General features: G+C 38.9%; 1 protein-coding gene across 2 annotated transcripts; it reads right to left on the bottom strand.

The window, feature by feature from the left end:
* Positions 1-420: 420 nt before the first annotated feature.
* On the bottom strand, positions 421-10,460 carry Dr1 (down-regulator of transcription 1). 2 transcript variants are annotated; one of them, XM_051198012.1, is made up of 4 exons: positions 10,171-10,460; positions 4,916-5,079; positions 3,611-3,654; positions 421-2,410 (listed from the first exon to the last, which is right to left on the bottom strand). In XM_051198012.1, the coding sequence occupies exons 1-4, from the start codon at positions 10,388-10,390 to the stop codon at positions 2,203-2,205; spliced, it is 636 nt and encodes a 211-aa protein (XP_051053969.1). In that variant the 5' UTR covers positions 10,391-10,460; the 3' UTR covers positions 421-2,202. The 2 variants fall into 2 exon arrangements, with proteins under 2 accessions (XP_051053969.1, XP_051053970.1); XM_051198013.1 differs by lacking the exon at positions 3,611-3,654.
* Positions 10,461-14,679: the final 4,219 nt, after the last annotated feature.

The following is a 14,679-nucleotide window of genomic DNA, read 5'->3' on the forward strand; positions in this document are numbered from 1 at the left end:
AGGCAGGAGATTGCCACTCTCAGGACAGTTAGGCCTGCAGAGCAAGATCTTGTCTTTTTTTTTTAAAGTACTTTCTTACAATCTGCTGAAAACAATATGTATTCTGATGGGAAAATATTTACTAAATAACTTTATTTCTCAAAAACTAGGGATTTTGTTTCTCTAAGACTAAATCATTCTCATGAGGAGAGAAACAAATACTTGTGACTTTTAAATGCTAAAACAAGGTGCTGCTTAATGAGATTTGTTGTGCTTGTATCTGGACATTACAAAAAAGGTAGACTATGTTTTCTAAAATAGCAGTAAACTAATAAGAAAGGGGTACTAAATACTAAATAACCAATGTCTTTTGTACTTAACATTCTCAAAAGTAGTAAAAATGGTAACAGATTGTCCTACAATCATTAGATACAAAAACAATTTATAAAACACATCAGAATTTTATTGCTTGGAGAATACAGCATATGAAATCACAAGAACATCAAAATGAAAAGTCACTAGGCTTCAAACATAGAATACATTACCAGATGCAGTAAAATATTAATTAACCTGAAGTCTGCATCAGAAAATAAAAGGTATGGAAAAATATCTAAATTGTTTGAGAAACATACACTTAAAACAAAGTAAAAGAATGTTACAGTACAAATTAGAAAAGCCAATAGTGACTATTTTTGTAGACTAAACTACCTACCTACCTTTGGTACTTAACATTTTTGAGAAAAAAAAAAAAAAAAAAAAAAGATTCCTCCTATTTTTTCCAAACACTTCATGGGCACAGCCACAAAATACCTTCAAATAATTTCAACATAAAGCATTCAGAAAAATTACTACCCTTTTTATTACCTTTTCTGTTATACTGGGGAAGTACATCTATCTGATAAATGCATAACAATATTTCCCTTTTTCTAAAACTGCAAAATATGAGTATTAAGGAATCTAATACTTATAAACTTAGCTCTCCAAATAAAATTAAAATCCTGGCAGCTAGAATCTCTTCTGGGGCTTAGTTTAAATGACTTGGCAACTGACATAGGAACTTAATGACTTCCCATTACCTTAGGTGGCATTTACACCATTTCTCCAAATACACTGGATCCCTCTTACAAACACTACCACACCTTTAGTCACTGAAGCCAAATTAGAGCTGCTCATTTTTAACAAGCAAATTAACACTTTATATAGGGCTGGTCAGTTATGACACTTTTTAATTGAACACAAAACTTTTAAAGCTATCACTCAATTATGATGATGGGGACAATGATGTCATATCAAAAGTTAGCACTGCGCTCTTTATGCCACCTAGTCAGGAAAATGTAAATGCTATGCTAAAACCAAACATAAGTAAACCACATGTTAAATAATATTTTTTAAAGCCCTCTTTCATAGCAAACATATTCTTAGCTTTCATTTATTTCCCCTAGCAAAGGTCTGAATATCCATGAGCCTCAGTTAAACCAACGGAACCCAAGCAACTGTTTCACAAGTCCTACCTATGTACTCAAATGACATAAACATGAATGAAAGAAGCAAGTAATACTATGAACAATTACTGAACTGGAGTGAATCATGACAATCTTCAAGATTAGCCAGTTTCTGAAATGGCATAGTGTAGTTCAGGATAAATTACACTATAATAAAACTAATTTTTACTGCTACACAAAACAGTAACAAAATCAAAAACATAACTCATCAACTACTAGTGAATACATTTCCTTCCTAGTTTTTCGATGTCTTATTTGAGTTTTTCTCTTACAAGTATATTTATCTGAGCATATGTAATTGTTGCCTGCATATACACTCAGTTTAAAAGACAAAAACATTTAGGTACTATATAGAACTGAACTTTTAAGCCAACTTGATTAAATGTATTCTCCCATGACCCATCTCAATATAAAATTCTCACTTTTAGTTCAGTTAAAAGGGCAGAGAAGATGCAAATACAGATGAAGAGATCTGTGTAAATGTCACTGCATTTTTATAAACCTGATGCTTTCTGTAATACTGTTTATTGGCCAAATAAAGGGTTCACACTGCTCTTAGATTCCAGAAACACCGTTACAAAATCAAAGCTGATCTTATACTGAACCTTAAATTTTCAATAGTTCAAAGAGATAATTTTACAAGTATAGCACAGTAGTTGAAACTTGACAGCAGACGTCTCTAGAATACCAATGGTAAGTCCACCAAGATGCATACAAAATTTCAGATAAGCATTTCTTTCACTGTTTTCTTATAGAGGAAACAAAAGCCGAGATGGTGAATTTCAGATATCATCATCATCTTCTTCATCTTGAGAAGATCCTGCCTGATTGGATGCACTAGCTGAGGCTGCAGCAAGCTGGGCTTGTTGGGCAGCTTGCTGCATTTGAAGCCATTCCTGTTGGGCCAATTCTGCTTGTTGTTGTCTAGCCTAAGAATTAAAAAACATAAAAAAACAAGTGTATACATTTTGGTTAAGTGTAACTAACAGACTTACTATCAAATGTAGATATTTTCCAAGTTATTATTTAACTATGACATATCTAGAAAACAAGAACTCTTAGTATTTTTAGTTCAACTGAAGAAACGGAAAAGGTTAACAGAGGGACTGGAGAGATGACTTGGCAGTTAAAAACACTGGTTGCTCTTCAGAGGGTCTGGGTTTAATTCTTAGTACCCACATGGCAGATCACAACTATCTGTTAACTCCAGTTCTAAGGGATCCAACATCTTCTCTTGGCCTCTACAAACAATGTACACATGTGATATATAGACTTGTATGCAGGCAAAATACCCATGCACATAAAATTAAAATAAATATGTTTTTCTTAAAAAAGTTGACAGAGCCAGGTAGTAGTAGACCATGTCTTTACTCCCAGCACTTAGGAGGCAGAGGCAGGCAGATCTGAGTTCAAGGCCAGCCTGGTCTACAGAGGGAGTTTCAGGACAGCCATGGCTACAAACAAACAAAAAGTTGATTTGGGGGGGGGGGGGTCACATCACATTAGTCACTCTTTGCCTCTTCTTGCTGTGTTCTTTTTTTTTTTTTTTTTTTCTGTCCCTTCAATTATAATTTCCATCTTTTGTGGCTTAAAAGATCTCCAGTACAGTTAGGAAAAACATACCATAGAAAATACAACAGCTACTCTGATATTTTCTTTTGAGTTCCTATTATAATTCTCTACCCTCATGGTGCAAAAGAAATGTACAACATAAAATGTTTCTCAAATGTATGCTATACTTTTACATTTTCATTGTCTTTCTTTATATTTAGTCTACTTGGAATTTCCTAATTTTCACTTACTGATGAAACTGTACCAATATTCAACGTCAAACTGAAATGCCGTTTTCTCCTTCCTACATGAATCAAGGTGTTTTCAGGAGAGAGAATTAACATTAGTTCTTTAAAGAAGAAAAAAGACTGTTAACCAAACATAAAACTGATAACAAGCAACTGAAAAACCAAAAGACATTAGGAGATATCAACTACAAGCAGCAGTCACCAGTCTAATCTGGAAACAAAAGAGTCTGGAACATTTAAAACTTGTTTGAGGAACAATCAAGTGGCACTGAACTCAGATCTCCAAAGAACAGGTGTATTTGCTAAAGTATGAAAGCATGGAGAACCCACCTGTGGGGACCTACACCCAAGAAAGGTACAGGTTCAGGCTGGTTCTGTAACAGAGAAAATGCACATCGGATTCAGTTCCTACTACAGGACAAACTGGTACAGCCAGCACAAAGTGTTTCTGGACTGTGGGTGTGATGGCACGCACTTATACTCCCAGTACTGGAAGACAGGCAGCCTAGGCTACAAGAGAAATCCTGTCTCAGAAGACATAATAAATACCTAACTGTTCCTAGATTGGTCACAGGAACTGGAAGAGGAAAGAAAAAAAGCAAGGCCTGTTTACTTACGCTAGACCCTATTGGTTGTAGAATCCAATGAGGATCTCAGATAGCAAAGCAGCAGATGTACTTGTACATCTGTACACAGTACAATGCTCTCCCCATATGTAGCTTCATATTTTTCTTTTATGATTACTGTTACCTGGAATCAACCAAATATTAAGTGGAAAATTCCAGAAATAAGCAAGCTTTACCTGCTGAGCCAACCCATGCTATATAAGCCTTATAGATTTTTTAAAAATGAGAATTAAATGAGCTAATACATACACAGATTGCTGGTAATATCATTAACAAATGGTTAGAACTCAATAAATATTGAAAAACTTTTTCTTACTAGTTTGTCTTAAGGTTTTATTATATTATTTATGTATGTGCGTGTCTGTAGGAGATATGTGCACATGAGTGCTGGTACCCTCAAGGTGCTGGATCTTCTTAGAGCCCCCCCAATGTGAGTGCTGGGAACTGAACTCAGCTTCTGCTGGAAAAGCAGTATGCATTCTTAACCAGAACTCTTTCTAGCTCCTATTATTAAACAGTACTTGTATCTTGTGCTTAATAATGTTTAAGGCTCAAATGCAGTGACATTTGGCGGTTGTAACTCCTACTAAATTCAAAACCAGCTTCACAGATCAATACATATTAATCAGATTTTCCTTGTATTCCACTCATAATAAAATCTGGTACGTGCTGGCACACACCTTTAATCTCAGCATTCAGAAAGCAGAGGCAGGTGGATCTCAAAGTGTGAGAGCAACCTGGTCTATACATCGAGTTCTAGGACAGCCAGAACTACACAACAACTAAAACAAATAAGAACAACAAAAGAAAAAAGAAAGAAAAAAAGGAAAGAAAACTGGAAAACTGGTTATTGCAATCATTTACATGAACCAGAGTCAAATTGGTTAAGTTCTAAATAAGCTAGGATGGAGAAAGAATACTCTAGATATGCTGATTTATGAAGTGATTTTCAAAAAACCCTTGATTTTGGTCAATTTCCAATGAAAATAATTTAAAATATATTACTTACTTTTGCAAATAATTCCTGTTGCTGTCTCAACAATTCTTCTTCAGGAATGCCAAGGTTTTCCAAACGAGAACTGGCCTTTCTTCTTTTCAGTGCTACTGTCTTGCATTCTTGTAAGACTTCTTTTACTTCACTGATGTAAGAGCCAAAGCCCAAACTTTCTAGTGCTACAGAAATGAAAGTGTGAAAGGTGAAAACTATGACTCTTCCTCACTTAAGTAACATTTACTTTTTTTGTGTAAGTTTCCTTTTGGGAGACACTTATTTAGCAACTATTGCGTGGCCAAGACAAAATATTTTACCAACCATTATTCTTTAAGTTTTACTTGTTTTTAATTGTGTGTATGTGTGTGTTTGCATGAGTGTGTGTTGTACATGTGAGTGTAGTGCTCACAGAGGCCAGATGAAGGAACAGTATGCCCCAGAAGCTGGAAGTTACAGGCAGTTGTGAGGCACCTGACGGGTGTGTGGGAACCAAGTCCTTCTGCAAGAATAGTACCATGCTCTTAACCTCTGAGCAATCTCTCCAACCCCATACTCATCTACTTCTTTAATATTTAACTACAGACTGGTTAAAGCTAATGGAACATTTCAAGGCACAAAGCTTTATTTTCCCCTCTTTAGTTTTTTAAAATTGCTTACAAGAAATATCTTTTCTATAACACTCATGGTAAGTCAAGCATCATTAAGTCTGGCAGTTTCTTAAAGAATACAAAAAAAAAAAAAAAAAAAAAAAAAAAAAAAAAGGCAAATATTTGGAATTTACCGGTTAATGACATAGTTTTCCCAGTACAAAAAAGTAGGCTAGGAACACATACATATTCATTCTTACACAAAGATGGGATGAAAGAATAGCTAAGTTTTTCTTTCCTCCAGTATGCCAACAGAGTGTAATAATACATACATGTCCCTGTACTGAGGAGCTGAAGTAGGCATCTGAGCTATTGAGATTCAAGAAGAAAAAATGTGCAGCTCCCTTTAATATACACAAATCAGTCTTTCCAGCAGTGATGGCTTCCCTGCAAGATCTTCTTTTGCCAGACAAAAACAAAACAAAACAAAAAACACTTGGTGCAAAGCCCCAATTCCTACTTCACAAATATAAAATGCCCAGAATGCTACAAAGTCCATCTTTTCCATGCATAAATCATCTTTCTTGTGTGCTGGCTGCTTACTATCCTCTTTGTCAGTCTACAGGCAGAAAGGAAGACTGACAAAAGGGTGCTATTCCAGGAAGCAGCAGCAATAAAAGCACCCGAATTAATATGGGTAAAGAATCATCCAACACACATTTTAGGTTAAAAACAACATACAAATCAGCAATCTCTAGTTCCTTATTTGTGGGAAGGAATAATGTCAAATTTTTCACTTAAAATACAAGATAATGTAGGTGAAAGTAGATTCTTGCTTCACTGGCCTGACATGAAGAACCCTGACAATCATGACATCCATGGTATAGTACTCCCAGAAAACTAGGAAACACTTCAGGACTTAGAATTGTCTACTTCTATAATCTAATCAGTTTCTACTACAATGCTAGATGCTTAGCAATATTCCATCAGCAAGTGTGGGGCAGTGGAAGAAACGAAAGCTTCAGGTTGTGGGTGTAGTACACTTGCCTAACATGCATGAGGCTCTGGGTGCAAATTTTAGTAGCATTAAAAAAATAATAATTTTTAGAAAAATAATAAACCAGGCATGGTGGCATACACCTTTAATTCCAGTCTTCAGGAAGCAGAGGCTGAGGAAGATAGAAGCAGGGAGATCCCTATGAGTTCCAGGCCAGCCAGCGCTATACAGTGGGACTCTGTCTCCAAAGAGACAGAAAGAGAAGGAAAGGAGGTAAGGAAAGAAGAAAAATAATAAAATCCAGAAAATAAAAAGAATCCCACTGTAAAAAGCAACTAATCATGTAACAGTTTACAATGCAAATTTCAAATATTGGTATTACTTAGGCAACACAGCATGTACCATTCTTATTTTCTGTTACAACTTCTCTGCAATCCCTCAGTTTCTCTGATTTCAAAGTTACTTCACATTTACTTTCCAAAATACACTGTAGATTAGGCTTTAGACCAAAGCTACCCAAAGTATGGTCCAAGTACTTGTGCCAGAGGTTGTTACAATGGCTGTTGCTTGTAACAGTTAAGAATGGAAATTCTGGGGACTGAAGAGATAGCTCAGGTTAAGAGGGTTGTTGGTGGCGCAGGCCTTTAGTCCCATCAGGAGGCAGATGGATCTTTTTGAGTTGGAGGCCAGCCTGGTCTTCCAAGGGAGATCCAAGACAGGCTCCAAAAACAATGCAAAGAAACCCTGTCTCAAAAAACAAAACACAAAACACACACACACACACACACACACACACACACAAAAAAAAAAAAAAAAGAAAAAAAAAAAGAAAAGAGCACACTGACTGTCCTAAAGGATCTGGGTTCAATCCCCAGTACCTATGTGGTGGCTCACAACAGTCTGTATGTAACTCCAGTTCTAGACGATCTAATGCCCTCCTTTGTGGGCACTGCACAGTCATATAGGCAAGAAAAACATTCAGACACAAAAAAATTAAAATATTTTACGAAGCACTAGGGAGACAGAAGCATGCAGATCTCTGAGTTCAAGGTCAGCTCAGTCTATAAGAAGAAATCCTGTCTCAAAAAAACCAAAACCAAATAAAAAACTTTAAGGTAATCACCTTATTGGAGAAAACTATAGATAGTCTTACATAATTCTTGAGACAGGGTTTCTTTGTGTAGTCTGGTCTGGAACTCACTCTGTAGACCAGGCTGGCTTCACAGAGATCCATCTACCTGCCTTAAGGTATAAGCCACCACCACCTGGCTGCATTGGTATTTTGCCTGTATGTATGTCTGTGTGTGGGATCCCCTAGAACTGGAGTTACAGACACATGAGCCACCATGTGGGAGCTGGGAATTGAATCCCAAGTCCTCTGGAAGAGCAGTCAGTGCTCTTAAGTTCTGAGTCCTCTCTCCAGCCCCTTAATGTCAACATTACAAGAAAAAGGTAAATTTATAAGTGCCAACAGGTCAAGTCACAGTTTTTTTTTTTTTTTCCATCATCACAGAAAATAGCCATTCACTATAACTGTATGAGCAAGCATATTCCAAAGTTGAACTATTTAGCATATTGCTTGATACAGCTACACTTTTATTCAGTCATGATGTCAATCAGAACTCTAAATATATCCTAGAAAATAAAAAAATTCACTTTCCCAAGAAGACATTCACCACTTTCGTGGTGCAAACAAATGTTTAGGCAGGTCCTATTGAAATCCTTTGCAATTTTCATTAAAAAGTGGATGTTTGATAAAGGTGGGTTTCTTTTCCTTTATGAATTTTAGCTATTTGTTAGATGATAATGTCAAAGATTTAGGTCAACAATCATATATACAACATAAAAATATAAACAGACAACTGGCTTCCACTTTTCTTACTTCTTGGCAAACCAAACCAATAGTGGGGGGGGGGGGGGGAAACAGTTTCAAGAACCAAAAAGGTGGGTTGCGAACACAGCTCTGAAGTACAGTGCTTGTGTAGCACATATAAGGCCCTAAGTTTAACATACACACAAATAAACGAGAAGCAGGGAATGGTGGTTACAGCATGCCCATGATCCCAGTGTTCAAGAGACTGAGGGAAGAGGATCTTGCACATAGATCTAGGCTAGTAAGATCATGTTAGCATCTTGCTTCTAACCCTGAAGAAAAAAAACAAAAAACAACAAATGTTGATTTTTTTTTTTTAGGGGTTACCTACTATGTACTGAAATGGCAAGAGTACATGTTTATGTAATACAATTATTTATATACGTGCACACACATTCGTCTATGTGTATACATAGATAGTGTGGCTCTACCCCTGCGGGGATTGACTTCTGGAATGATAAGTACTCAGCCTTAAGAGACACCCTTAGCACAGCAGGGTGTACTTTAAATCTATCTTCAGCACAGGATAAAGGGTCAAATCACTTGATCTTTTGTCAATCGATGGAAAAATGGATATGGTCAGTCTGAACAGATGTGTTCTCCACTTGATGTTAACAAAAAATTGAAAGTAAAATTTTGAAAGGCAGTAACATACCTGCATTGTATGATTAAATTTGTTTTCTTAACTTCAAAAGTAATCACGAAATTGTTAATTTCATTAGATTATTACAAAATAGAAGTTATTGTCTCAAACTGAATTTGACTTTCTCTTAGAGTTTATGAAAAGCCACAGAGGGCACTTCCTCCAAAATTGCTAAAAGTACTTTTCCCTTTCCTTGCAGCCATCAAAATGCAGTCTCCCAAACCCCTACTGCAGACTTTTTCCAAGATAAGGAAGCGGTTGAAACTTTCAGAAGTGCTTTTCAGTAAAGTCTTAAATACTATACACATCCAAATGGAAACAGCACAAGGGAAGGACAGAGTGCTTGTTAGAATGTGTTAGGCCCCAGGTTCGGGGGCCCAGTACTGGCAGGGAGGGGAGTGCCAGCACTTTTTGCAAAACTTTAAATACAAGCTTTTAAACATTTTCAAAGAACAAAACAATCAAAAGTTAGAGGGAGTAAAAAAGAAAAAATGTGGCACTTTGGTAACTTTATGATGACTGTTTTACCATTTTATCTTTAAAAGCAAACTTAGACTCCCTTTTTTTGAAAACAATAAACTTTACAACATTAAACACACTATGTCAATACATTTTTATTTATTTATTTTAAATTAAGTGCTGGTAATCAAACCCAGGACCTGTGTGTGCTAGGCAAATGATACACCACTGACCTACATCCACAGCCCAAGAATTTTTTTTTCTATTCCTGTGTTCAAAATGAATCTTTTCCTCCACACTGGTAAAAAGGGCCAGGCGAGGAAGAGTGCTTAATTTAATCTCTGACTTAACTCATGCTTGAAGTCCTGTCTAAAATTTAACTTTCGGAGAGAGGACTTCTTGGTTCCTTTCTCGGTTGTTGTTATTCAAGTTTAACTGTAGGCAGTCAATTCTTGTTGCTTTAAGACCTGAGTGCGGACTGTACTAGTTAGGTACTGAGGATGTTTGCTGACGCCAATGTTTGCATTCCTTATTTGCACTAGCTGGAAGAAAAATGTCCCAAGAATGAATGCTACACAGGTATTTTCTTAAGGTAACAAGCTGTCTCCGTGCCTTTGTGTACTTATTCGTGAAAATGGAGTAAGGCCTCTCTGTGACAAGAAGTGATCACACTATTAGCCAGACTGTTCCCCTGGACCTTCACAAATGGCTTACCTTGTATGACATGCTCTGGCGAAATTGTCTTCTTTTCCGACTTGTTGCAAATCTCATTGGCTTCCGAAGATATAAGGTGAATGAATTCAGTGCAGCAGTTCACAACCAGCTCTCGGGCATCGTTAGCCACCCGGACGTTAGGGAGAGTCTCTTTGATCATCTTATTTATAGCAGCTCTGGGGATAGTGAGATCATCATCGTTGCCAGATGAGGAAGCCATCGTACCTTCCTGCCTTTTCAAGCCCTAACTATTTAAACTCCTCGACTGTGGTGCACCACTCCACGAAGACTTCTCAAAAGGCCGCCCTGGGAGAAGGATGTCGGGGTCGGGAAGGAGCGGGCTGGGGGCCGGGATACCCACGGTGTGAGTTATCTCAGCGCGAGTCTGCAGGGCAGGCCAGGGTGCTGGAGCGTCAACCCCCGGGGCTGGAGCGCCACCCTTCGTGTCGCCTCCAACGGACTGACGCTGTCGTCTAACCGGACCTAAACGGCACGGGAGGGCACGCACGACGCACGAGTACCCGCCCGGGCGGACACCCAGCAGGCCCGGCTCTACAGAGCCGGAGCCCCCGCGGCCGCCGCCATCAGCAGCGGTTGCCACAGCCTCGGCCAAACCATCCTTCGGGCGCCCGCGCCATGTCTGCCGAGGCAGAACGCTGCTGAACACGCGCCGGCTACCCGGGAAGAGAGCGGACAGGGCCGAAAGCCGCCGGAGCCTCGGCGACAGCGGGGACGACCGTCCGGGAGAGAGAGCGCCGTGGGAGCCGGGTCAGCGCTAACGGTGGTCTCCCCACAGGCCGGCCAAGGAGGTTTGCCGCAAGCTGATCCCAGCACGCTTTGCGCCACCGGAAGTCGCGCTTCCCAGGTCCCACCCTCCCTCCCTACGGATTTCCGTGTGTACTCTCCTCCCTTCCCCCCCACGGGGGGGCGGGAACTGCCTGGCCTCACAGCCCACAGCTTCCGCCTGTCGCTGCCCGCCTCCTGCCGTCCGATCCGGCACTTCCTTGGTCTGGACCTAGGGGAGCTCGCCGGCTTTGCGGAGGGACGCTTGGGCAGGAGACACAGAGGAGGGCCACGTGGCAGAGGAGCCCCAGGCATTACTATCGGAATTAGGGCACTGAGAGAGCCTCACGTGCACTCGGAATGGGACCAGGGGAAGCGTATCCGTATCCCCTTGTGTGGTTGGAAGAAAGGCTTTTGTAACAGGTCAGCGCTCCCTGTCCTCGATTATGAGAAAAATGAAACCTTTAAAGAAGTCTCTCTCCTCGGTAGCACAAATGGCCAAGCTAGAGACCAGTAGTCAGATCCAATGTAGTGAAAAATGTTTGGCCTACTTTGGAAGAGAAAAACAAAATTGGATTATCTCAAGTAACTCCGGTATTTGTTTTTTTCCAGGGTGGTACCAGATTCGTCGCAGAAAAAATGCATTGCTAAAAAAACAAACAAAAAGTACATTACTAAAAATATATATAATAAATATAATAAAACTCACAACCGGGCATATGGTGACACACGCCTTTAATACCAACACTCCGGAGGCAAAGACAGGCAGATCTCTGGTGAGTTCAAGGCCAGCCTGGTCTACAAAGTTCCAGGAGAGCCAGGGCTGTCACACAGAGAAACCTTACCTCGGAAAAACCATAAAAGGAAAAACTCACTGTCATATTAATGAAAAGTTGAACGTTGTAATTTTTAAAAGAGCTAAGCCCCTTAAAAATGCATGTGTGCAATTTAGATCATCTTAATTCTTTGTTGGTAGGTTGAATGAAAACATTTTCTCCAAGATGCTTGATTATCAATGCTATTCAGTTTAATCTCTAATATAAAGAGTAAATAAGTGAAACTTGGCTCAGATGTATCATCTTTATAAAATGTTGTTAGTTTACTATTTATTTAAAAGGTTTATTGTCTAAATTTATTTGGGCCTTATCAGTCTGAAAAAGCCACCTAGCAAAAAGTATCACCAGAGTTGTCACAACCAAATCTTGTTTCTGAAAAATAAATATTTTTTTTTTCATATAAAATTTAGGCTTTTTAGAGTTGTGTGGCTTAAGAAAGAAACAAAAAGTATATGGATAGTCATAGAAATAGTTTAAAAATAGTAAGATAAAGTCTTTAGAGTAAATAATAAAAAAGAGTAAGTCACTAGGGATGGGAAATACATAGGGAGTTGGATCCTGTATGCTATTGTATTGATTTTGAATTTTTTGATTACTGAAAAGCAATGGACAGTTGCTAAAAGATCTGGAATTGAAAGAGGGACTGTTGAAATAAACCAGCCTAGATACTTTAAGAATGCCTTAACATTTAAAAAGTTAAAAAAAAAAAAAGTATTTGTTAAATGGAAATCAAAAATATTTCGAAGAAGTGTTTTTGCTTTTGTTGCCATCGGAAACAAGAGGCTGTGGGTTTGTTCCAGGCTGATCTGGTTTGATCAAGGGAGACCTGAAACTTGACAGGTGATATCAACAAAGGTTACTGCTGCTCTTCCCATGACTAGGCCATTATCGTAAAATTTTCTCGGGGACCCTAAAGATCCTCACCCACATTCAGAAGGAAGAAATCTAGAGAAAACAGCACCTAGGAGTGTGGGTGGGTTTTGGTTATTTTCTGGGTCAGGGAAGTTGTAGAGAGGAGTCAGGGTTTATAAAGACATGAAAAAAGGTGGACTTAGGAGACTCAAAGAGGGGAGCTAGGTGAGCTGCTAGCTATTCAGCCTCTCTAGGAAGCAGGATTCTACGTCAGACTTAAATCTTGAGTTCTACAGTAAGGAATTTAAATAAAATTCCTTAATAGCTTTGAAAGAGTTGGTACTTGAGAGCAAGGCAGCAACAATAAAAAAAGAAAAACTAGAGAGCGAGAGAGAGGAGAGAGAGAGAGAGGTTAAATGTTTCTTTCTGCTTATATTATTCTTTTATAGTACTTAGCCTCTTTCCTCATCTTTCTGGTCTCCCTGAGATCCCAAGTCCTTTGCCCAAATTTATGGCACATGCCTTTTGTTGGGAACCAGCAGTCTGCTGACCCCACCCCCTGATGATGGATGGGATGCTCATGGCCTTGTCTTATCTATGTCATGACTTACCTGGCTGCTCAAGCTTTACCTGGCTGCCAAGGGACTCAGTTACCCATGCACAAGTTTCCCTTTTAAAACAAGCGCACCAAGCGTGCCTCCCTCTCTGGCTCTTTCTCTCTCTTGCTCCTTCTTTCTCTCTCTTGCTTTCTCTTGCTATTTCTTTCTCTCTCTTGCTCCCCCCTTCTCTCCCCTCTCTCAATAAACTCCATGTGGGCGCTGAGTCTCGTGTTTCATAGGCAATAATTATAATATATAAATATATATATATAAATATATAAATAATACACACACACACACACTCTGGAGGCAGAGGCAGGAGGATCTCTGTGAGTTCAAGGACAGCCTGGTCTACAAAGCTACACTGAGAAACTGTGTCTTGAACCCCCACCCCCCAAAAAAACCCTAATTTCTTCTAGGAATCATTTTCTGACACCTCAAATACAAGCACCTTGCAGTTTCCCTTCATGGTACTGAGTATCAACAAACCGCCCCCTTTCTTCATTAGAATGTAAGACTTGTAAAGAGAAAAAAAAACCTCTCATCTTGTTCTATATTTTACTTTTAGTGCTCAGGATTATGGTGCCCTTTCAATGTTTACGAAGTATTTTTGTTGTTGTCAGCCAAAAGTTTCTAAAGAGGACAATCTAAGATGATATCAAAAAGGGTGTTTAAACCTGGGTGTTGGTGGCACACATCTTTAATCCCAGCACTTGGCAGGCAGAGGCAGGAAGATCTCTGAGTTCCAGGACAGGCTCCAAAGCAATACAGAGAAATCCTGTCTCGAAAAACCAAAAGGAAAACAAAACAAAACAAAAAACCCAAAGGGTGTTTAAAAGGACACCAAAGAATGAAAACAGAAGAAATAGAAATAGCAAACATAATTAACTTTCAAGAACCTTGGACCATTGACAGTATATAAGATCAATAGTTAAACTAGATAGAAGCTTAAGGAAGAGATATTTTTGTTCTTTTTGTCTTGGAGAGATTTAGACATTTAATGTAATGTTTTAGTTCATTTGGGCTGTTATAATAAAATACTACAAACTGGAAAGTTTATAAACAACAGGAATGTTTTTTTCCCACAGTACTGGAGGTTAGAAAATTTAAGACTAAGGCACTAACAGATTGAAAGTACACTTTCTGGTTCAGAGACAGTGACTTCTGTGTCCACAAATAGTAGAAAAGGCAAGGGGTTTTCCTTAAGTTTTATCCTTAGAGGAAGCAAGAAAGGATTAAGAATATAGGTTACCTATCAGGTAGGTCATCCCTGGAGACCTAATTCTCCCTCTCTGAGCATTCAGTGATTGACTTTGCCCTTCATCTAGAGGTGAAGCATTCTGGAATTTCCTTTATCCATGTCAGCATACTGGCTGGAACTGTCATCCCGAAAATGTTGTTTAGGCAATCATATTGTTGAGAGTGGGGGTATTGCTTCC

This window comes from Phodopus roborovskii, unplaced genomic scaffold (assembly GCF_943737965.1).
Source record: "Phodopus roborovskii unplaced genomic scaffold, PHOROB, whole genome shotgun sequence".
Lineage (NCBI taxonomy): Eukaryota > Metazoa > Chordata > Mammalia > Rodentia > Cricetidae > Phodopus > Phodopus roborovskii.

Coding starts and splice junctions, on each gene's coding strand:
- Dr1 (XM_051198012.1), bottom strand. CDS start 10,390: ATGGCTTCCTCATCTGGCAACGATGATGATCTCACTATCCCCAGAGCT. Junction 5,080..10,170: donor GCCAGAGCATGTCATACAAG/GTAAGCCATTTG, acceptor TCATTTCTGTAG/CACTAGAAAGTTTGGGCTTT. Junction 3,655..4,915: donor AACAGGAATTATTTGCAAAA/GTAAGTAATATA, acceptor TCTCTGTTACAG/AACCAGCCTGAACCTGTACC.